The 25,513-nt window shown below is 45.1% G+C and overlaps 1 protein-coding gene across 1 annotated transcript; it reads left to right on the top strand.

Annotated features, from left to right (window-relative positions):
- The first annotated feature begins 418 nt into the window (after positions 1–418).
- LOC135896776 (uncharacterized) lies at positions 419–1,523 on the top strand. Its single transcript, XM_065425282.2, has one exon. The coding sequence runs from the start codon at positions 419–421 to the stop codon at positions 1,376–1,378; it is 960 nt and encodes a 319-aa protein (XP_065281354.2). The 3' UTR covers positions 1,379–1,523.
- Positions 1,524–25,513: the final 23,990 nt, after the last annotated feature.

Here is a 25,513-nt window from a genome sequence, read left to right as displayed (position 1 = left end):
GCGCCCAACGTGGTTTTCTTCTTTCTCGTTGTTTTTCTGTTTGTTCTGGAGTACGCTTCCGCACCGCAGGGACCACGAGCACGGGAACGAGGGAACCGCCCCCATCTCGAGGCAGCTGGAACTCGCCCCCTAGGCCTACTTGTTTCGCTCCGACATCGGGTCCCACAGCTGCTGCATCTGTACCCAACCCCTCTGACCGGCGTAAGCTCACTGAACGTTTATTCGACCTCCCGCTTTCCTTGCGCCCCGCTATTCCGCGCCATCCTGCTTCCGCAGAACCGCTTGACCATTCCGTCGGACCGCTTTGCCCGCCCAATTTGAACACCAAAGATGCACCGCCGGCATTTTAATGCACCTACGTTCGGGTAAACTCGAGAAGAGCGCGGTTGAAAATCATCCTCGCAAACCCATTACTACAATGCCTGATAAGGACCAGGGTGCGCCCGCACAAGATATGTGCAACATTATTGCCCAGCTGACCGCGCTGCTCGAGCATCAGACAAACGTAACTCCAGCAGCCAGTTTCCATTTGCAGCTCGCTGTGCCTACATATGAAGGGCACACAGATACGAAATCGGTGGCGGACTTCCTTCAGGAAATGGAAGATTACCGCAATGCGCAAGCCATTACGGATGACGTTCTTCTTCAGCGCGTTTTGCCCGTCGCCCTGACTGGGTCCGCCGCCCGCTGGCGTCGTCGCCAGTCATTCCAAAGTTGGGCGCACTTTGAGCAGCTACTGCGAGCAGAATTCCTCCCCCCCGACTACGTTGTCCGCATGAAAGACGAGCTTCGCGCCCGTAGTCAGGCGGAGGAGGAAAGCCTCCTAGAATACATACGGTCCTTTCAGGAGCTTTACGAGCGCGCAGATCCTTCAGCACCCGAAACGGAAAGAGTCACCCGGGCAATCCGGCAAGCTCACCCACGCTTCCAGGCTTATCTAAGGAGCCGCACCTTCTCTTCGCTTGACGATCTCGCTAAAGCGGCGTCCGATATTCAGGCGGCGATGTTGGCAGAGCTAACTTACCAGCCTCCACCCCCGCCTCAAGCCTCCCTCGAGCCGTCTTGCGCGTGGCAAGGTTCTCAGATTGCAAGCCCGGGGAATATGGTACCGCCTCCAAGGGCGCTGGACCCATTCACTCACCGCACCTTTGCCACCCAGGTACCTTTCCGGCCTCCGGTCGCGGAACCTGCCACAACGTTGCGAGGCACTCGGGGCCGCAGCAGGCCTGTAGTGGCTGCCGCCCAATCAGGCGCAGCAGATACACGCAGGAGCATTCCAGTCTGCTTCCAGTGTGGAGGACGAGGCCACTACAGGAGCCAGTGCCCGAGCCCCCCTGGCTCCTGCCAGCAGGGAAACGACGAGGGCCGGCGGTGGTGAGCAGCTCCCAGTCGCCGGCCAACGACCTACCGCGCCCCGACGTCCCCTCGGCACATGCAGACTACGCGGCCGTCAAGCACCAAGCGGGGGCAGGCGTTTCCAAGACTACGAAAAGCCGGGTGTTTTGGTCGTCTCACCATCCTGCTGCCACGGCGTTGAGCCGAGGACAACCTCGGCAGCGAGGAGGGGGAAAGAAACGGCTCCTCACACTCGAATCACCACCGGCATCAACGGTAGTAGGTGTACCGGAAAGGTGTCGCCCCCCCAGATCGAAGGCCCAGGATCTTGGACAAATGGTGAGGGCTTTGCCATCCACGTTCAGTCTTCTTGACGCCCAGATTGAGAAAACACCATTGGTGGTGGTCAGAATGGCCGGAATAGAAGTACCTGCTATTTTAGACACCGGCTCTGCTGTTTCCGTTTTCGGCGATCGTGTCAAAAGCGCCTGCGAGACGAAACGTCTACAGTTACGAAGTGTAAACACGACCCTTCGCATGGCATCCGCTCACGTTGCGTCCGCTACGTCAGCAGCCCGGTTAACGGTTACCATGAATGATAAAAAATTCCGACAACGCTTCCTACACCTTCCAGGACTTTCTTGTCCGGTGATTTTGGGCCGTAACTTCATAGCCAAAGCAGGAATCGTTCTCGATCTCTCTAAAGGCACCTACCAATACGGCATGCATGCACATCCACTCGAGTTCATGACTAAGCCAAGAGACCCACAGTCAAATCAGTTTACCGCCAATATCTCTGCGGTCTCCGAGACTGGTAGTGGTATCCTCACTGTTCTGAAGTCTTTCACAGGATCTCCGGCGGAGAAGACCAAAATCGAGACAGCACTTAAACCATTTGCCGAAATGTTCACGGAAGCTCCTGGCAGCGTTAAAGTGCTGACTCATAGGATAGACACCGGATGCGCCCGCCCAATTCGTTTGAACCCGCGGCCCCTGAGCATCCACAAGCGAGCACTTCTTGATAGTGCGCTAGACGAAATGATCGCTACCGGTGCAGTAAGACCGTCTAAGAGCCCTTGGGCGTTCCCGGTTGTACTAGCACCTAAGAAAGATGGCACGGCGCGGTTGTGTGTCGACTACCGTCGGTTGAACGCTGTCACAGTTCGAGACTCGTACCCCTTCCCATCAATCGATTCAGTGATGTATTCACTTGGGTCCGCTAAGTTCTTTACTACTTTAGACTGCAGCAGGGGCTTCCTGCAAATTCCGATCGCCCCCTGTGATATTGCAAAGACTGCATTCACTTGCCATCGGGGACTGTTCGAATTCGTCCGATTGCCTTTTGGTTTGTGCAATTCACCGGCAACCTTTCAGCGTGTAATAGATATTGTGCTTCAAGACGCCAAATTCAATTATGCGATGGCTTACATGGATGACGTGGTAGTGTTCTCGAATACCCTGGAGGAGCATCTCCTGCACCTAACCACCGTTTTACAACGAATGCAGGCCGCAGGCATCACCATTAACCCGCGGAAGGTTCAACTGGTTTCGACCAGAATAAACCTCCTAGGTTTCATTGTCGAGCAAGGCACATTCCGGCCTGACGAGGAGAAACTCCGGGCCATACTGCAGCTTCCACCACCAACAGACGTCAAGAGCCTGCAGCGGTATTTGGGCATGGTGGGCTTCTACCGCCACTTTATCCCCAACTGCGCTGACCTGGCAAGACCTCTCCACCAGCTCCTACGGAAAGGTGCCAGTTGGCAGTGGACTGACGTGGAGCAGGGATCATTTCGGGCTCTGTCGTCGGCTATCGCCGATACCGCACGTCTGCTGCTTCCCGACCTCAACCTGCCATTCACCGTGCAGACCGATGCAAGTGAGTATGGCATCGGCGCAGTCTTGCTTCAGAAGCACCAAGGAAAGCTTCACCCTCTGGCTTTTGCAAGTCGCACTCTCACAGGAGCAGAGCGGAACTATACCGTAACAGAGAAAGAGTGCCTAGCAATTGTATTTGCACTAAAGAAATTTGACATGTATCTGGATGGGGCTGACTTTACTATTCAGACTGACCACCAGGCCCTGACGTGGCTGTCAAAGCTACAAAACCCAGCCGGCCGTTTAGCCCGCTGGGCCCTCTCTCTTCAGAAGTATAATTACAGAGTAGAATACAGGAAAGGCACCTTCAACAAGGTAGCTGACGCCCTGTCCCGAGCACCACTCTCCGGGGATGGCGAGCCGGCACCCGAAGTCCTGGCTGTGGCAGTGCCTGTGGACGCCTGGGGGACACTGATCTCCCGCCAGCAGCTACTCGACGCCCAGCTATGCGACGACCAGTGCAACTTGATACGCAAGGGACTGGACGGCGCCAACCCTGCCGGTAGCGGCAACTACGACTGCTACATGCAAGCAGACGATGGCCTGCTCTTGCGGTATATACCTGCTGCCGATACGGATTGCGGTGAGTCCCCATTCCGCGTCGTTGTGCCTAGGAAGCTGCGCAAGCCTTTTCTAGAGTACTTTCATGACACCCGGCTCGCCGGTCATAGCGACGGCAAGAAAACATTCGAAAAGTTGTGTCGCGTCGCGACATGGCCGCACATGAGAAAGGATGTCTTCAGATACGTTCGCACATGTCCTACCTGCCAGACCGTGAAACCGAGGGGAGGGAAGCCACCGGGCTTCATGCAACCAGTTGAGAGTCGATACCCATGGGAAATTGTGGCATGTGATGTTATGGGCCCATACCCCAGGTCAGCTAAAGGGAATCGATACTTGTTAGTGGTTACTGACCATTTCTCCAAATGGGTAGAGCTGTACCCGCTACGCAAGCTGGATTCTAAGATAATCTGGGATAGGTTGTTGGAAGCATTCACCCGTTTCGGTTTCCCAGCGCAGCTTATCACGGACAATGCCACGTATTTCACAGGCAGGATATTCGTGGACACCTGCAAAGCTCTTGGCGTGCAGCACAAAAGGACGACACCATACCACCCTCAAGCCAACATCACGGAGCGTGTCAACAGAAACCTTAAGACAATGCTGGTGGCTTTCACCGAGCGGCACAAGGACTGGGACGTTCGTATCCAGGAGATGGCTTTCGCCACAAGAACCACAGTAAACCGGTCGACAGGGTTTACGCCAGCGGCTATTCTTCTCGGTCGCGAGCTCCGTTTTCCTATTGAGCATGCATTCACCAACGGCTCTGAATTGCCAACTTGCAATTACTCCACGTTCACACAAAATCTTTCCAGCCGCCTGGCCCACACTCTGAAGGAGGCCAGGGAAAACTTGGACCTTGCCCGCCTGGAACATGGCAACCAATACAACAAAGGCAGGCGGCCCCTGGAGTTCGCGGTCGGCGACGAAGTGCTCCGCCGAACGCACCCACTCAGCGATGCTGCAAAAGGGTTTGCTGCTTCCCTCTCGCCTAGATGGGATGGCCCTTACGTGATCACGAAACGTATTTCTAGCTTGGTGTACCTACTGCGGGAAAAACATGGCAGCAGAGTAGTAGGGCCCGTCAGCTTGCACGACCTCAAAGCGTACTACGAGCGCCCATCAGACAGCTAACCGTGCTTCCGTCATTATACGAGTCCAGCAGTTAACGCGGCTGTGTCCTACATCCGGTATCTGTTAATCGCGACGTTTTTACATATGCTGTCCTTGTAGATATCCTCGCCTTACGCAGAATGCCACGCTACCACTCCAACGGGTGTCACCAGCCTGGCTGCCACGGCGGCCCATCGCAACATCACCTACGTCGTCGGTCTCTCACCCAGGCGACCGATGTGCACTAGCGTCGGTTGGGCGAAAAGTGCATTGTCTCTGAAAGAGCGCACGCCTTCAGCGCATGCCAATTGGAGCCGTCACGTGCAGCTCCGAACGACGCCAGACAGCATTCCAGCCCATCGCGTGCCAACTGCCCCGAACATTTTGCTTCGCAACAGCCGTGATATACTCGACTAGGACGATGCATGGTGCTGTTGGACATAGCGTTGGACATAGTGTTGTTGCATAGTGTTGTTGCAAAGTGTTGTTGCAAAGTGTTGTTGCAAAGTGTTGTTGCAAAGTGTTGTTGCAAAGTGTTGTTGCAAAGTGTTGTTGCAAAGTGTTGTTGCAAAGTGTTGTTGCAAAGTGTTGTTGCAAAGTGTTGTTGCAAAGTGTTGTTGCAAAGTGTTGTTGCAAAGTGTTGTTGCAAAGTGTTGTTGCAAAGTGTTGTTGCAAAGTGTTGTTGCAAAGTGTTGTTGCAAAGTGTTGTTGCAAAGTGTTGTTGCAAAGTGTTGTTGCAAAGTGTTGTTGCAAAGTGTTGTTGCAAAGTGTTGTTGCAAAGTGTTGTTGTATAGTGTTGTTGTATAGTGTTGTTGTATAGTGTTGTTGCAAAGTGTAGTTGTATAGTGTAGTTGTATAGTGTAGTTGTATAGTGTAGTTGTATAGTGTAGTTGCATAGTGCTGTTGGACACCCAGGTGGGTGTCCGGTCTTGTACGGGGGGGAGTGTCGGGCCCTTGGTCCTCTCTGCAGCGCGCACGGGGGAAGCCTTTGAATCGCGCGCCACAACGGCACTCGTCGCATGGAGCATGCGCATCGATCGCGGTAACGTGAGAACTCGCGCGGGGACTGCCGGGAAGGCGGCTGCCCGATAAGAAGGCAGCGGAGACGGCACTCGGGGCTTTTTGCGGGGCGCGGGCTTGGGGAGGCGCTGGTGGGGCGTGGCCCGTCTAGGTTTCTTTTACCGAGCGTGCTGCAGAGCAGGGGGAAAAGCGTCTTTGCATTGTGTCTGCATGAAAGAGTGTTGTTGTTCTTGTTGTTCGCTTTTGGGACTGTCTGCGCGCCTGGTTCGGTGCTTGCTTGCTTTCTGCGCTTTATGCATTCGGTTATCGCCCGAAAGATTGTGTTGGTTGATGGTTGGTAGCGGCCGTTCTTTCGTCTCTCCCTTTCGCTTGTATATTTTGTTGCCTCGCTGTTTTGCTGCTTGCCTCTTTGCTTTTGCTGCTTTTTGCTGCTTTGCTTCTTTGCTGCCTGCTTCCTTGCCTTGTTGTTTTCTGCTATTGGCCGCGAGGCTGCGGTAATTTTGAGTGTTACATTCTATCGTAAATTAAAGCGGTTTTTGTTCCTTGCGCCTTTGGTCCTTTGTCGTGCTGGTCGCGGCTCGCGGACCCCCTGAGCGAAGGCCGAGGGGGCTTCAACATTCAGGAGTGTATAGTACACAGCCAGAAGCTTTTGCACACCCCTGGCAGAGCCGATTGGGTTAGCTATTTCCACTGCATCCATGCACAGAAATATGTGAAGTATCTTAGCATTGGTGCAGGGGAGCACAGTGTTCACCTGCTGTTTATAAGCTGAACCATCCCGAAAAGTGCGAAGTGTAGCGCTGCCATCAACTTCAGTCCTCATAAGGTGTTCAAAAACATGTTCACACTGTACAAACTGACTTATGACACTGCCAACTGAAATGCACTTATACGAGGCACAGTCATCACCTGCATAGGCGAGCTGCTGTGCCTCTATATATGGAAAGTTGGCTTTGGCGTAGCGGAATCATTGGTACTGAGATCGAATCTCATCAAACAAGCCAACAAGAAAGTTGCAGTCCAGAACCTGTGTCAAACTTTCTGGCACAACACAGCCACATTCAATGAGTGCCTGTTTTATGTACCCGGCAAAAGTTTGCAAGAGTGAGTGCACCAGAGATTGCACTTCCTGAAGCAACCTGTCACAGACTGAATATGGTACTTTTCGGCTCGCGGATATGTTAAAAAACACCTTTGCCAGGCTTCGCAGTAAAGCCGTCGCGAAGCACTGCAATGTTGGCGGATCCGATTCTCGGTCAGACGTCCCAGGTTGCGGAAGTAGCTCCCTTTGCTGACCAGGGGAAGAGCGACCGTCACTATCTCCGTCGTCCGGACAAGCTCTGGCAGCTAAATCAGAGGAATCATTGGGATCACACAATTCTTCTGAAGCTTCCGTTGCTGAATCACCGTCACATGTTGAAAGCCATCGCTGGTGTTGACGGTAGACGTGCTTTCGAAAGCTTCCAACGATTTTGTAAGTGTTTTGGCAGCCTTCAATGCCACAAGTTATCTTGAAGTCTGGGTCCGACGCGTGTGCTTCACGTAGATGCCAAATTACACGTGTGAATTTCTGTGCAAAAAATGGGCATCGCGGGCACCTAAAGTTACAGACGGAACTCATCACTCACTGAAGCGTACCCGAGCAAAAAGGCGCAGCCCTTTGCTTTGTCTGATAGTAATCACGACTAATGCGAATTTGCAAGTTTGCCAGCGCCCACAGGCATGCAAGCAGCTACCGCGACGGCGCAAATATAAACTTGTTACACTGCCTGCCGTCAGCTGCAGAAAGTAGCGTCTCAAGGAGGGCAGTCGCCTAATCCAGGAGCGGGCAACACGTGGCAGCCGTCAACAAAATACAGCTTTCTACAGCTGACCGCAGGCGGCGACACAAGTTTATGCTTGCCCCGTCATCGCAGCAGCTCGCATTCCCATGGGCGCTCTCAAATTAGCATTTTTTCTTAAAACAAGGCAATTAACTGTGCCAAGTGTTATACTAAACAAAGTCGTAGCCAAAATGCGATCGTTCTGCAAAATTTGAGTGAGAACAGTGCAGCGATGAGTGCAAAATTTTTTTTGTAATACGCACAGCGAAATATTCGGGACCCTGTACAGTGGCTGACTTATGGCTTCCGTAATTACTTCGACTTTGGATTCACAACTGTGAAAAGCGCGGCAACGGCTCCTTGAAATCGCAAACCACGGCGACAAAAGGCTATCAAAACGCGAGGGGCATTCTTCTGTGAAACCTGACAGCAGCGGCAGCATGTCGGTCGATCCGCCTTTGGCAAACTGCTCGCCGACTGATGCAGAACAAGCGGTTTGCCTCGTTTCGCACGGGCCGTCAAAGAAAGTGGTGAAGCTCGCAGGCGCCCGGAAGCTCGCCGACCTTCACGAAAGCCTGCGGACGGGTGGGTTCACGCACCTAATGAAGGGCGCCGATCTTCTAATACAGGTGAGTGTGAATGTTCTGCGCGGTATGGAGCTCAAAGAGGATTTGGTCACTGTTTGATTCATATGGGCAAAATAGCAACAATTTGCGTAGCAGAAACGTCGAGCACGATTAGTAACTGTAGGGTTGCCGCGCGTTGAACTGACAGATCGAGTGTTACGAAATTGCTCTGTGTCACTTCACTGTGCTGCCAACTACTAATATTTTTGTTTCGTCACAGCCAGTGCACTTGACCTTAAATTGATGTGCAGGGCATACATGCCCGTACGAACACAACGCTGCTCAATTATAATTATTGCTGTGTCGAAAAGCCGCAAAAAACTAGTCGTTTTCACGGCTTCCATCCTCTGAAAACTTGCGCGGTTGGTTTACTACTAATATTCAGGTCAAGTGTGCAATCGCTACCCTATTTGGTGTGGGAAAGTGAAGTTCTAACAGCTTCAGTCAATGCGTAACCGGTCGTAATATGCCATATTCTGGAAATTTCTGCAGCGTTTGTCCTGTAAACAGAAAAGACGAGGAAAACAGACTTGTTGTGTGCCTATTCAATCTTTTTCTGTTGTCATTTGGGTGCTGCAGCAATCACGCAGCAATGAAGTTAAGTTGAACCCACTGAGGAAAAAAAAATCGTTGGCATTTTCAGCAATAGGACTCTGAAAACCTTGTGCAATCAGCAATATGGTTCTATCTGTGAAATCATCGGTTCTTATACACTGATGGTTGCTGACATTGGTAAATAAGCTCAGCCTTGTATGCTTAATGCGTCCTGTAGTTAGCTCACATATGGGCGGCAGGATTAGTGTCGTGCTGTGCTGTGATGGCTCTAAATAACAAACCTGTTTGGGACAGTACAGCGACCTCAGAAAAAGGCGGTTAAATAATTTATGTCTGTTCAGTGTCCACTGCTTCACACTTAATGTGCAAAACTATCGATAAACCATCTGGCTTTGCTTTCAGATCTTCAACGACCGGTTTCAATGCTATGTCGACATGGATGAAAGCACCACAGTGCATGATGGGGCACTGATTAACTTGGTTGTCTCCCCAAGCAACTCCGAAGCATCAGAGGCACCAAGAAAGCCGTATGCACCGTGTCTTATCCAATCTGTATTCATGCATTAACTGTGTACAACATTAAAATCTGTCGTACGTCGGAAGGCTAAAATGCCGGTATTTGAGCAATACATTTAGCGGCCCCTCACCCAGCTACGTAGGCAATTTGGTTTTATGCTGGAAGTTACGTGCCCTCTTCGGAGCGTTCTACTGCAAAAATTTTCAAAGTGGTTCATCAATAGCTAATTGCAGTGCCATGAATCCATGATTTCAGGAGTCGAGCGTCACCGCCAGAAAGAACACTTGGCTGTCACTTGCCAATCCACTAGTGGAGAAAAGGCCGCATGTTGTTCCATACATGCACAAAGTGGCCCACGATTTAAAGAAAGTGACCAGCAGCTACAAAGTAAATTTTTTTTTGCTCCACAGAAGCGCACTGGTTTGTGCCCATGCATCTGAGACCCACAGAAGCTGACCATATATGGTAAAAATTATACAAGGCCACATGTTACTTGCATGGTGGGTGTGGTGTACGAAATTCCACCTAATCACAGCTGGGTGCATATTGGCCAGACAGGACGCTGCATAACGATTTGGCATGGGAACATGAGCTGTCTGTCAAGAATAAAGTTAATACACTATTGCCTTTGCACCGCGATTCCCGCACGTGTGAGCCAGATCTTTTCCATACCCGCATTCTTGGTAAAAGCAGATTCGCTGGCATGGGAATTAATGGAGGCCTGTTTCACCAACATGAAACATGACGTCTGTGTCATCGATACATCTGTGGCTTTACATAGCACTGAACGGCAGTTTCTGCACTGTATGACTAGATAATGATGCAAGCTTATTTGAGTATTGTGTGTAAACATATGTGCGCACATGGCCACTTTCACCTATAATTATGACGCCATCTGCTTTTATTAAAGTAGTAGCAAGTGACACTCATCCCTGCCCTAAAGCTTTTTTTTCTGCCCTTGGTTGCATCTTAACTTCAGGGAATAAGCTTATGGGAATTTAGTAAACAAATAAATGCATGCCATAGGGGCAATTCGAGTATGTAAAAACAAAAGCTTCTCCCCTAATATTTTATGTATTTATGTAGTCCTAGTTCCACCTGTGCAGCATACCACTGTCCTTGTTCAAAATTGGAATGCTCTGCTACTAATAGAGATGACAAATGAGCTGTATTTGTGAAAACATAAAAACTAATAGCTGCAATACATTTTTTAAAAATTTTGTGCGGTCTAGACAGCCCAAAATATAACATGCTATATGAAGAGCTGAAGAAGCACAATCATGTTCGCGACTCCTGAGTCGTTCCATACCACCTTTCAAAGTCTTACCCGACCTTAATGTTTGTATCTATCTCAGTAGCTCATATTTATGTAATGCTGAGGGAGAAGTCATCTTCCTGTTTGAAATAGTGGCCATGTTTCACAAAAAAGAAACTTGTAATAGATAACATGAACTTGCAAAGGCGCCAAGAAGTTATCAGAAAAAATACATTGATTGTAGTATTCATTCGTCAGCCACCAGAAATGCGATAGGTAGTTAATGTTTGGATAAACACATGTATTCGAGAACCAGAATGTTCAAGTAAAATTTTGTTCCATCATATCATCCTTGGCCTTTATCTAACTTACTTTTGTTCTCTCTTTATGTTCCGAAGACTTAATGCTAGTATGGACTTGGCACTTTATGACCCAGTTTTTGTCCTTCACAAAGCAGTACCTCTGTAGTCACTTATAGGTCGACAATGTAGCTAGCCACAAGTTTTCCTCAAAAGGAATGTTTGTAGGTGAATCATTCCGGTTGCTTTTTTCACCTTGGTGGGGGAGCATTTTGCTCATGATACCCATGTTTGTGAAGGGACCAGTAATGCGCCTTCCTTGTGCATGGTACCAATACGAAAACGGGGAGAGGGGTCACGGTGTGTTGGTAAGGAGGTATTTATATAGGGGACGGTAAAATTTTTCTCCAAATTTCGTTTAACAACCCATTCATTCTGTAATCAGTCTTGGTTGTCACAGTCCATGATTTTTGCTGTTTGTACATTATTATCCCTGAACAGCAACGGGCTCCATTTGCCACTGGCAGATCTGCCCATATTTGGATTGTCACTAACTATAGTAGGTAAATTTGAGCGTGTGGAGTGTTAGTCTGTGATACCATATCTTTTGTTTTTCTAGCTCTGTATTGTTGTTGATTTCAATGAATACTTCTCTTTTTAAGGCTGTCTGGTAGTGAAGTCGAACATAGGAAGAATGCAGTCAAAGGACAGTACAACGAATCAACATATACACTGCCTCCGATGCCCATTGAAATCGCTGCACACCTCCGAACTGTCACAGCAGGAGATGTGCCTGACAATCTTCGAAAGAAAATAATTGAGTGGATTGCCTGCCATTTGTCATCTCAGACAATGTAAGTTACAACACTTGCCTGGATGCGTAGGTCAGCTAAATAAGGAGAACTCACTTACACTCCCCGAAATTGTACTCAGCCAGGCTCATTCGGGCTAAGACTCACCGAAATTTTACTCAGCCGGACTCACTGAGACTCGCATTCAGAGATCAGTCTGAGCGAGCCGACTTGTGAGTCAGTTTGCCGACCTATGCCCAGATGTAAATAAATTTGGGCTTGAATGTATTTAATGAGAATTCATTCCACAGTAAATGTCTCATAATTATGTTTGGACACACATTTTTCTCAACCTCATATTGTAACATGAAAGTTAAGCACAATGTTAATTAGAAAGGGTATTGCCCTCCATGCTCATGTGGTTACGTCACTAAGGCAAGTGGGAGGTGTCTGTAATCAAAACGAGTTTTTGTTGCCTAATTCATGATTATAACTTAGTTGCTGCGCAGTTCCCCTTGCGAACTCTGGATAAGTGAGGGGAAAAAATTGTTTCCCTAAAGCTTTGCATTGGGGCAGTGAGCAATATCCAAATTGTGTAGTGCCTTTTAAGCGTGCAGCAGTGTGTACGGGATTGTTGGTAGAAAATGTTTTTATCGCTGATAATTTATTGACTAGTCCTGAATTATGGTTCACTCAATTTCTAACCCGCGAAATTTAAATATTCAATGGCTTTGTTGACATTGCAGCCCTGCGCCCATTTTTTTTATTCCAGCTAACAATACGAACCCTAACATTTCCAACACTACATTTGATGCATGTATACAAACACCAAGTGAATTGGATGGAAAGACAGTTGTGGCTAGCTGAATTCGTACAGCGCTGCGTGTGTCATGTGAAATTTGCGGGTTTGGATACCATCAGCAGCATTTATTCTACATACATTCCTCTTTACCCACAAAAAACTGTCACGAAAACTACAGAAAGGTTAACACTCAGTCCTAATTAATGTTGTGCTTCAATATAGCAATATCCTCCATGGTTTCGTTGCCATGAGTCTTGGGTTAATGAGGGGGCTAGAATGATGCGTTGGCTAAAACTTCCTTAGCTGCTGGTTACAGTTCTTGTAGGTAGTGTACAGCACAAAAGTAAACGAGTACGCTGACTTGCGTCCTGCAGCACTTTTATCAAAGTTTTTCCAATCCAATAGACAGAAGTGCCGACTGTCAACTGAGATGCTAATATCCTATGTGCCGAATTTACACAAGCGAGTGAAACAGCTACTGAAAAACTTCTGGAGATAGGAGCAAGAAAAACAGGCTAGTGGGCAAAAAATGGCGAACAATGCAGAAAATAGAGGTTAAGAAAAAAATTTAAGGTTGCATCACAAATGCCGGCCATACATGTGACTTCCAGAAAAGGAAGGAAGGAAAAAGTGGAGAAGGAAAGGCAGGGAAGTTAACTAGAAAAAATGTAGCTCTTTTATCTGATAGGGCCTGATAAGCCTTACCATGCAGATCACGTTTAAGATTTGGTGTCTTGACTCCACATAAGAGGTTGTGTACGAAATTTATTTCATGCGGTGCTTGTCACATGGGGCAGACTGCCAGATGCCTTCATGAGAGGTTGTGTGAACATGCATATAATGTGCCCAATGGCAGAGTAGGCTTTTTGGCACATCATACTAGCATGTGTGGCTGCACTGGTTGGTTCAAAAGAATGTCAGTTATTCACAAACACAGGGATGGTCGTACCCATATCATAGTTGAAGTAGCACAATTGGTGTGGGAGCAGAGTGCATGCGTCGGCAAGCCATCCATTGCCGTATCAGAAAAAGAGTTCACGTTTCTGAGAAGTGAAACCTATGACCAGCATTTTTTATGCAACGACATTTCTTCGTGTGTCCCTTAATGGTCTGCTTTGTTCACCTTTTTAGTAATTATTTTTCTCATAGCTATATGACTATTTTGTGTAAATTCGGCAATAAAACCTCCATTGGTAGTCAGTGCTTGCGTCTACGTCCTCGTTTAACCTTTGTACTGTACACGCAGGTTAATAGATTAACCAGTACCTCAATAAGCTGCCCTGCTAAATTCTTATAGAAGATGCTCTTTCAAGCTTGTATTCATGACTGATTTTCCCTTGTGTGCATGTTTTAGTAATAGCTCATTTGATATATTAATTAAAACATACTCTGGTCATGATTATCAGTGTATCTTGGCTATTGCAGGACAAAGGGATTAAATGTTACCCCTTTCCTTTGTCAAATTCATCTGATCAATGCTCTAACCTCGTTCTCATCACGCACCTAATGCTTCCATGGTGCAGCTTACTTAAGTTCTCCCGTCTTATGAATCACAGTTCAACTGTTTGATACTATTTCATGGGAATTATTGCGCTACAGTGCTGTTGTATCTTTTATTTTTTGTGTATTGTTTTATGTAGAAAGTTGATGCATGCTTTTGTAAACATCAGGTACCCAAATAAACTGTACAACGAACATTGTTTAACTGCGCGAGCAAACGAACCACAAAGACAGCGAGGGACAAGGACGGGCGCAGACTTGCAACTAAAGTTTATTCCACAAGGTACACATATAAATACACACCCGACATACACCACTGCGCGTGCGCGAAAAAAAGGAAAGGTAAAAGAAAAGTAAAACCTTGTATATGCGAAACGCGACCTACCTACGCTCGTCAATAAACCTAATCTCACTGGTATGTAAATAAACTGAGGTGTCACTGACACATTGTTGTCCCTTCTTTTTAATATGGTACGCCTCGAGTTGCTCTCTGGCTCGGCTATCTCGGCAGCGGCACAAAATCTTTGTTTCCTTCATGATCGGCTTGCACGTGCACGCCAGGCAGTGGACAGGCAGGTGCCCATTCGTTTTATTTCTAATAGACAATTCATGCTCACGCAAGCGCACATTCACACACCTTCCTGTTTGGCCAATGTAAACTTTGCCGCATGATAACTGTTTGTCTCGCTGTCTTTGTGGTTCGTTTGCTCGCGCAGTTAAACAATGTTCGCTAATACCTACCAACTCGCCCAACAACAAGTTCTACTAAACTGTACAACGTTGCTGCAAGGAGCCTCGTCAACCAGTACCCAGCACTGATGGACACATCGGACTCTGGCCATGTAAGAGCATTTTCTCATAACTTTCCTTCATTTTGATTTCTTTTGCACTTTTATATGTTAAGCACATCCCGGTCACGGCGGCCGCTTTTTCATGAAGGTGTAATGCGAAAACACCTGTTTACATAGATTTAGGTGCACATTGAAGAACCCGAGGTTGTCCAAATTTCCGGAGTCCCCCACTTCGGCGTGCCTCTTATTTAGACAATGGTATTGGCACGTAAAACCGCAGAAGTTTTTTCTTTACGTGCAGCGTGCTGCCAAAACCTTTGTTAGTACTTTGTAACGACCCGCCGTGGTTGCTCAGTGGCTATGGTGTTGGACTGCTGAGCACGAGGTCACAGGATCAAATCCCAGCCCCGGCGACCGCATTTCGGTGGGGGCGAAATGCGAAAATACCCGTGTAGTTAGATTTAGGTGCACGTTAAAGATCCCCAGGCGGTCAAAATTTCCGGAGCCCTCCACTACGGCGTGCCTCATAATCAGAATGTGCTTTTGGCACGTAAAACTCCATAATTTAATTTAGTACTTTCTAACGTTTATGACCATCCTTGCTTGCGGCTGTCCAGGTCTGTGTGCTTGTGATTGAGTAGAGATGGGGTGGTTTTAAAGCTTTGCAGCTTAATTAAATATGAAGGTGCGAACAGCACATCTGCATTTGGTATGCAAATTGCATGCTCAGCTAAATATATATTTGGTTAAATAATATATTCTTGTACCTGTAGCTGCTTTCATGCATTAAAGTTTTCACCAACACCAATACTGAAAGAAATTATCAGCTAGTTTGTTTAAAGGTGTGCTAAAATAGCTCAGTTGGTACATTTTGGAACATGAAGGAAACAGTGCAAAAAGCAAGCTAAGATTATGGCAACTCCATGCTTGATTGTGTACTGTCTTTGCAGTTTCTTTCATAACCTGAAAACTGGAAGTCATTGAACTGTTGTTTAGGCACGTAAAGTCAATTGCTCTCATTTAATTCCAGTTCACGTGGTATATGAGCCTCAGGAGCAAATACAAAAATATGCGAAAGCGAATGCCCCCAGCATGCCTTGAAGTCGATGCGGAAAAAGCAAAAGCGAAGGCAAAAAAGCAGGCGAAAGTTCTGGTACATGTTTAACATCTGGATTTCGAAGACAGGTGATAAGCTGCACGTTTGCATGCATATTTTATTTATTAGACTAACTGATTCTCCCTTCGTTATGTGACTTGAAACATTTAGTCGCTTCTTTTGATGTACTTGTTCATATCATTTACATTTTTTCTTTAACAAATGGAAATATACAATCAGGCTGTAGCAGCTATATCTGCAATGCTATTAGAGATTTTATAGGTGATTAAAGGAGCAAAATATCATATCGCATTGCCACCTTGAACCTAGAGTGAAACATTGGTTCAAGATGTAGTGGTAGAAGCATTTCTAGACCAGTAATACAGCATCTTACTGTAATATATATTGATATACATGCTAAGATGTAGTGAAAGGTGGGTAGCTATGCTACTCTGACACTTGAGTTGTTTTAACCCTTTATGTATACAGCATACCAACAAATATTTATTTTTCTTGCTGATTTTTGGCATTGAGTAAGAAGTTTCTGGTTAACTGTCTTGAGCCAACACTGTATTACTGACAGCAAGTGTCATTTGTTGGTTTAAAGCAGGAAAACAGGATGGGAAGTAAGTTAGACATGCGACTCGCTTTCTTTTGAAAGCACGGTCAGAGGAGACAGAGCGGTATGAGATCTCCGGCTGTAGTGATGTCAGACACACAATGTGAAGAAATGTAAACCTATAGTACACATATGCAAACAGATCTCTGTACAAATTCCAAACGCAGCCAGCCATATGTGGCTTGGGGAGAAGCCCACTTCCAGTTTTATTCCCCTATATTGCTAAAGGAATTTCTGCAAAATATTATTTTTCGTTGATTATGCTTATTCTCGACGTCTTTTGCACATTTAGGTATAAAATAATTTGTTTCCTATTTATATGTGCAGTCATTAAAGGGTTAAAGAAATGAAATGCTTCCAGTGAATGTGAATGTATAATTTTAGTGGCTCTTGTTGCAATGTGTTGATCATTCCACTGTCTTTGTGAGACCCCGAAACAGGAACTAGGTTGAATGAAAATCACTCTACAGTTCCAAGAAGGAGCCTTCAGCACTTATACGGTACCGCGGGATGCACTTCATCGACAATGTGGCTGTGGTGTCCTTTTTATTATTATGGGGTCTTCATCCTACTATAAAGAAATATTTCTGCTTTGCAAGTGCGTTGCAGTACTTCAGTACTATAATTGCTTGCTGCAAAAGGAAATGCACGTATTACGTAAGGATCATGTGTTATGAGGCAGTCGCTAGATGTGGCATGTCACAACACTAAGTTGCCTGCGGCCACTGTAATTCGCTATATTGTGTGACATTGTTAACTTGACAGAAGATAGTGGCCATTATTTGATCAATAAAGAATAATACTTAATTCTGCCCCATATTTAGAACTTTGTCTTATCTCTGTCAAGCGCGCAACTCACTTTTGATGTTACTGAGATGAAGTGACGCCCTGCAAAGCAGGAGGGTAGTCCTGTTAATGATGCTGTCACTTACACTTATGCAGATTGTTTAGTAGGCAGTAGCTCAGTGCCATTGCCCCATAGAATCGCAGCTTGCATTTCATTCATGTATAACAGAAACATTCTGCACATTTCATGTGAAAATATGACATTGCAAGGCATCATGCTATAAGTTCACAGCAGTGAGCCTCATTATTGGGAGACAGTTGTGTCAAATTACAGCGAAGTGAAGCCATGTACATTTAAATGTGTTCTGCCTACTGCGTATCCACACTAACCCAGGGTTGGTGTTGTCAGTTGTTGCTTGATTTTGGGTGAATATGCTGGGCTTCTTTTATTTCTTTGTCTTTTTCTTGCTTTTTTCATAAATGATTGTTTGCAAGTCATTTACCCATCACCTCTGTAGCACCCATAGAGGTCTGTGGGTGTGATAATAGACAAATGCTTAGAAAAATCTTTAAGTTTCCTGTTTTATCCAGAGGAATACTATTTTTCTTGTGCATTTACAGTAGTAGTTCAAAATGACTGGGTGACCTTACTCACGTTCTAGAAGTATAGGAAGGCCTTTTTAAATGATAACATGCAGTGTATGTGTTGCTGATGCATAAGTATGGTAAATCTTTTTCTCCTTGCCTTTAATTTTCCCAATGTTATGAAACCAAACTTTATTATACTGTCTTTGTTATCTCGTACTTTCAGACTGCTGTGAAGCCAGCATTTGAAGTAGATGAGGTCTTCGCCTCCGAGACAACAAATTTTATGAAAAAAGAACTCAAGAAGGGAAACCCCGACATGGACAAAATAGAGGACTCCGTGAACAGGACCACAGCTGCTGGGAGAGCAAACACAGAACAACAGGGCATTAGTCTTGCCGCTCTTCTAGACCTCTATCCAGCTTTAAAGCTAGAAAAGGAGGTGGGCGTACCTAATTGTTCAGCACTTTATAGTTTTTATTGTGAAATTTCTTCAGTTGCCTCATTGGCAATTTTTATCTTGCATTATCATAGCTGGTCAGTTCAACTACCTTAATAATAGCTTTAGTCCTACAGGGGAACCATTACCTGAGCCTTCTCTAAGCAAAAGTCAACACCAAGAAACATATCCAAACATATTCTTTACCTTTATGTTATCTGTCGAAAATAATTAATTCTAATACAGTACACAAGGCTTCTTTGCACTATACCATAACAATAAAGCACATTAAGAAATGCAAACGTGTAATTTAAGAAACTGCTGGCACAAACTATGATTCTCACTGTGTTCCTTGCTGGGTTACTGTATGTGATCAGAGCTCGACCCAAGAAATTATCACCATTGCTGTCTACTCTTCCCATTTTGCTGTTTTGTGGCAGCCTAAATCTCCTAATTTATTTAAACTGCACTGTTTTTTCCACTTGCTGCTACATAGCAGTCAACTGCCTCAGAGCTGCTCTTGTAAAATCCTGTGAGCACTAAGTACCCTGCAGCGTGGAGCAAAAGCCAAAGCATTTGCGTAGTGCTGGCTATCTGGAAGACACTTTGGTGCCTGTAACTGAGAGCCCATAAAAGAGGTAAAGGTGCCTGCACAAAGAAGCATGCCATGCACTTTGTGGATTGCAAGGTTGTTGAGGTGGTATACAATATTCCACTTTCATGTGGAAAATGCTGTATAGACCAGTCAGGGAGATGCCTGAAGGACCTCATAAGGGAGCACCGAACCATTGTCATCACCCTAGCTGCAGCTAGTTACTGAGCTGATCAGTGCCACAAACACAAATGCTCCCCATGCTTTGCTAATGCATGTGTTCCAAGGCGGCTCAGTGGTCAAATTTATAGGAAAGTGTTCGAAGCTTTTTTGCGTACTAAAAACAGGTAATAGATGCGTAAGCACACCGTCTTTGGCACTCACAGGGAAATTAGTCACGTGTCTGGATATGAACATTTGCATCAATAATCCGTAGTGGTTTATCATGTCTGGCTTTATTTTATTTATTGGATTGTTTGCTTATTTGTTCATGCTTACACACAGGCATCCTTGCTGGTCCTTGATTCATTAGATTTCTCAGTTAAAGTCCCGTGCACTGTCCTATCCCCTCTCTTATAGAAATTGTTCTCACACTTATAATTATTTCGCTACAAAAGACACAGTACCAACTAACCCAACTCTCTTCTCTAGTTTCCAATTTGCTGTGCATGCTGTAGCCCTCAAACAGTAAATATGACAAGTTATTAGTGTTACAAGCATGCCTGAATGGCATTCACTTGCATACCATGAAGTAACAGCAAATAACTGCATGCTCCTGCTCCAGCGAAGCTCCTTCAATCGAATTAAACAGCTTTGTGACACTAACTATTGTAACAGTTGTGTCACCACTCACAGCACACAGCATTTCTTTTTTAATCCTCATGGAATGTAAAGTAATCAAAGTTACATTTCTTAATGTTCAGCTTTCGATGATTTGTTATGCAGAGGAGTCAGCCAGAAACTTCACATTTCTCAACAACTGTCCTTTACTCTTCTGCAAGACTGCGCTTCACTTACTGTGACCACAAATAATCACATTGTCTTAGCACTGATGTCTGCAAACTGGCAGTACCTTGGTACTGTTGACCATGCTTCTCATTGTTTCCATGAACTGGTTTCAAGCTATGTTTTAATTCTTACAGATCTGCAATGAATGCTGTCAACTAACCGGTGTACCACCTGATAACGCACCCGCCGTGGTTGCTCAGCGGCTATGGTGTTGGGCTGCTGAGCACGAGGTCGCGGGATCGAATCCCGGCCACGGCGGCCGCATTTCGATGGGGGCGAAATGCGAAAACACCCGTGTGCTTAGATTTAGGTGCACGTTAAAGAACCCCAGGTGGTCAAAATTTCCGGAGTCCTCCACTACGGCGTGCCTCATAATCAGAAAGTGGTTTTGGCACGTAAAACCCCAAATATTGTTATTACCTGATAACGCATTGCTGAAAGCACTGAACGACTGCAGCGACCATATTGTCACGTGGTCGTGACGTCAAAGAACACAGTAGAAATACTGTGAAAGGCAAAACTAGCTTTTATTGGGCGAACCTGTGCCCACAAAACAGGCTACACTAAAAGCACAACGAGAGCGGCGAACACAGTCGGCGATCGTCGTAAATCTGATCAGCGGGTCAAGCGCGTAGGCTTTTATACAGCAATCATCGAATGTTCCAGATTAAACGTTGGGACCCGCATGCCTTCTAAAATGTGCTACACCATTCGTGTCAAGCGATGAAATCAGATAACACAACGTTCGGCGACAACAGACAGCCGATAGAAGCATCGATAACTTTCCAGAAACTTCGGATACATGTAGGCGCGTCCCGCGCTGTGCGATAACATTTGTTCGGCGGCAAAACTTGTCGCCCGATAAAGACAAGTACACGTGCCAATATTCTAAATGCAGCAAGGCTCAAGCGAGCAGCGCAGTCAACTCTGTGCACTATGCTGGCAGAAATGGCTGTGGAGAACAGAATTGCGAGAAACTGTAAGTCGTTAAGGCTCAAGGTAATGCGTTCTTCTAGGGGGCCAAGCACACAAATTCTTTTCCTGCATTGTATTGCAGTTAGTGCATTGCCAGTGTTTATAAGCAGCTTTGGAAAAATAGAAGTTTGAGGAGTCCAGGGATATATGTACCATATTATACTTTTCCGGCATCAGCACACCTCATGATGTAGGTGCATAGTCAGATTGAGCACATTTTGCCTCTTATGACACTGTTAATTGCTGTGACATATAATGTTCGGCTAGCAGTGTTCACTGGCAATAACCCTTTCAGTCCTAATGCTGTCTTATCAAGATGCAGCTCTTAAATATCGTGATAACAACTAAGTTACAAATATTGAATATGGTACTGATTATGAATGTAAGCTTCTACTAATGCTAAACGGATAATCACTGTAAGGCAAATAATGCCAAACAACAGTATCTTAAAAACATAACACCATGTTTCACAAAAAGGCAGAAGTGTTGCTCTGTATCATCGCTGCTATTTAGTGTTCTTGTTTTCATTAGAAGGACCTTAGATCAATAACAGTGTCACCTACTTCTCTAACAATTTTAATTTTTTTTCGTGAAATAATGCATCTAAACTATTAAATTTTATATTCAACTTTTTGTCTAACGGTGATGACTGGCCTGACGTCACTTAAATATCATCCTACAGGCTGACATTTCTTCTGAGTTTGCTTTGTGTTTGCAGAGTTTTGTGCATATTGAGACCACGCACTGTCATGGCTGAAGGGATAAAGTTATGTGTTGCTCATGAGCTATATTTCAGCTTTAGTTAAGGAAGCCACAAAGTTATTTGAACATAAAACCTATTTCCATTGAATAGCTTCAGCTGACTGCTAAGGAACCGTGGAGGGCATTACATCTGCAGTATGGTACGCAGCATAAGATTCACTCTCAATTGCTCGTTTACATTGCATTAAAGTGAAACGCACTACTGAGTAACGAGGAAGCATGCCATAAAGGACAGACATGATACCATTCATTGTTTGTTATTGTAGCTTAATAATGCATTTCACTTCAACATGTATTACAAACTAGCCCCGTACTAAGGTAGGAACAGCGCTAAGGACACAAATTGAAGGCACACAGGAAAATTACGCATTGTGATGTAAGATTTTTTCTATGCGTCCTCACATAATCCATGTCTTTAGTGCTGTGTCTGCCTGAAAAGGAGTAAAAAACTAGCTGATGTGTTCGTATGAACTAGCCCAATCCTTAAGCTTTCTACAATTAGCATTACATATTTCTATGATAACTATGAACGAGAAGAAAGGGGGGTTAACTGAGGGGCCCGATTTTTATTAGTCATGTCATAAGAAGCCAACAAACACTGACACCAAGGACAACATAGGGGAAATTACTTGTGCTTAATAAATGAAAATAAAGAAACGATGAATTATTGGAAATTAAAGTGGATGAAAAAACAACTTTCCGCCGGTGGGAACCCAACCCACAACCTTCGCATTTCGCGTGCAATGCTCTACTAATTGAACAAATAGTTACCAATTGAATGAATGAACCAATTGAACAAATAGAACAACCTTCGCGATATGCGAAGGTTGTGGGTTCGGTTCCCACCTGCGGCAAGTTATTTTTTCATCCACTTTAATTTCCACTAATTCATCGTTTCTTTATTTTTATTTCTTAAGCACAAGTAATTTCCCCTATGTTGTCCTTGGTGTCAGTGTTTGTTGGCTTCTTATGATATGACTAATAAAAATCGGGCCCCTCAGTTAACCCCCCTTTCTTTTCGTTGATTACATAACGAGGGTCTCGAATCTGGCAACATTGATGCCTTCAGGTAGCATATGTGGGTTTATGGACCAGTTGCTTTCACCCAAAAAAAGGTCACGTTCTCGTGACGCCTGCGGCAGAAAGGACGTTCCACGTCCGCCGCCAAGGTCTGAGTGGTGGCTCTGGCTAACACTCCCAGGGTTCTACTAGGACACATAAATACCCAAGAAAGTGGATGGGAAAATGACGCCGTGGTAACTCAATTGGTAGAGCATCGCACGCGAAATGCGAAGGTTGTGGGTTCGGTTCCCACCTAGGGCAAGTTGTTTTTTCATCCACTTTAATTTCCATTAATTCATCGTTTCTTTATTTTCATTTATTAGGCACAAGTAATTTCCCCTATGTTGTCCTTGGTGTCAGTGTTTGTTGGCTTCTTATGACATGACTATGAAATCTAAAGTAATTTGAATCAGTGTCTGTATTTTATGCCTTTGAAATACATAGTTATTGATAAAGTTTGTCTAAAACAAAAAAAAACAAAGATCAATAGGAAATGAATAAGGAAGGTTTTCATGTTCGATCCAACCATAGAAAGCCTATGGTTCAACAAACATGTTTCACAGTCAACCATTCCCAAGGGTGGTGCTAGTTAACACTCCCAAGGTCATATCTAATAAACATACATAAATGCTGAGCGAGGTGAATAGGAGAAAATAGCCTCCATCGTAGCTTAATTGATGTAGCATCACATGTGTAAGGCAGGTTACGTGGCAAATTGTTTTTTTTTGTCTACTTTTCCATTTTCTTAATCAGTTGTGCATTTCAATAAAATCATGATTTTAATTTTCCCTGTGCTTTCCTTGGTCTAGATATTCGTTGGCTTTACACACTCTTGATTAACAAAGTCTGGCCCCTTCGTTCCCCTTATTTATGTTTGAACCACTTGCAGTACATTTCCAGATGTAAGCATCATACATCAAATGGCTAAACAACACATCTTGCAAATATCCTTATTGTAGACAGCTATATGCAGTTACTATTTGTTCAATGCCCATTTAGTACTGGATTGTGCCACTGAGATTCCTGAAGTGTACTGCTGAAGTGGACTGTACGAATCTTATAAACTGTTAGTGCTTGCAGTTTCGTTGCACTTGCTAATTTACTGAATAATCGCAAGCAGCGAAATTGGTCAGCAGCTGCAGCACTTTCACTGGTGTCATTTTTCTCTTCAGATGCAAGAGGCGTGGGCGCTCTGATGGTTCTACCATTCCTTGTCAATGAGCGAGGGGACGACATGTTCACAAAAATGGTTAGAACTTTGAGCTGTCAGCATGATAAGTACATAATATCCACATGGGGCCATAAAAATAATGTAGAACTGTGGGGAAATTTGGGAGCTAGAAAACCACTAAGATAAACAATTGAAGTATAGCCTTAAATTGAAATTGCGTAATTATGTTAACTTACTCAATAAGGCATAAGAAGTATCAAGTAATTTATCCTCGTGCGCAGGCACTTTATCTATGCCATTCTATGTACTCGGATTATTAGCGTGACTTTTTGCTGGGCTTTGAAAACATTGAAAGTAACAAGGGAAACCATTCATGCTCTCTACCTAATAGAGATTATCAAAGGAATTATATCTTGTTGTGCAATCATCCATGGATACACATATGATCTTGCAAAATTAAGTTATTAAAATTGAACTCCAGCATATTGCATTTTTTGTAGCACACTAATATAGGCACTTTGGCTTTTGAAGTAAATGCTTAGGACTGTTCTGCCCTAATTTCTTGTAATACCGTATTTTACTTGCATAATGATCCACTTCCATAATAATCGCAGCCATGAATTTTGTTCTCAAAGTTCGATTTTGTTCCTTTCCTATGTAATGATCACACCCCGAACTTTCCGCAGTCATATGTCGTGCGCCAAGTCCAGCTAATGATGATCGCGCTTAACATCTGTCGAATGCTGTCGAATGCTATGCGAACAACACTTCAAGACATACCAAGCAGTCTGCACGCCCGAACATTCTTAAGCAGATGCCCCATTTCGCTCCTTTCATCACTTTCCGCACTTGCATGAAAAAAGGCTACAACCAAGCTCACCTTGGCTTTATTATTTATAGGCTTTATAATGGTTGTGGTCAACAAGAACAAAAAAGGTACTTTTCAATTCTTCTCACCTGCACTTGTGGGCATGCAACAAATCGCGAGTGGCAACGATAGTAGCCACGTTTTCACTGATACGTTAGAAGTGTACCCTATTCATATGCCGATGCTTGTAACACAGCTAAGATATTCGCCTACCCATAGTGGAAGCATGCCATATCAAGATAGCAGTGAAGGCATATGCCACAGTTTCCGCAGCGTGCCCACCATGTGTTTCTGTCACTGGCAGCTAAGCGCGCCCATCTCTCGTTCTGTTTCCTCAAAGTGGTCCTGGCTACGTTATTGCCACAAATTTGCCGATAGTAACAATATTATGCATTACTGATACGGAAGAAACTGTGTCAATGCATATAATGTACTCACGAGAAGAAGAAAAAATCGCATTCGGCGCGTCTGGCTTGCTCCGCCAGCCACCATTTTTGTTTTGGTGTCCCGCACTGTTACAGTGGCAGCCGCCTATGTGTTGACCTGTTGTCATCCCGCAGCAAATGCGGGATAAATAAAAATGTTTTCTTTTCGCAGGAAATATAACCGGCGTAATGATCGCACCCCTGAATTTGCATCAATTTTTTTGGCAAGAAAGTGTGCTCATTATGCAAGTAAATGCGG

Source organism: Dermacentor albipictus, chromosome 8, assembly GCF_038994185.2.
Source record: "Dermacentor albipictus isolate Rhodes 1998 colony chromosome 8, USDA_Dalb.pri_finalv2, whole genome shotgun sequence".
NCBI classification, from domain to species: Eukaryota; Metazoa; Arthropoda; class Arachnida; order Ixodida; family Ixodidae; genus Dermacentor; species Dermacentor albipictus.
Note: the sequence above shows the minus strand (reverse complement) of the source record. Positions and strands in the feature narration are given on the sequence as shown.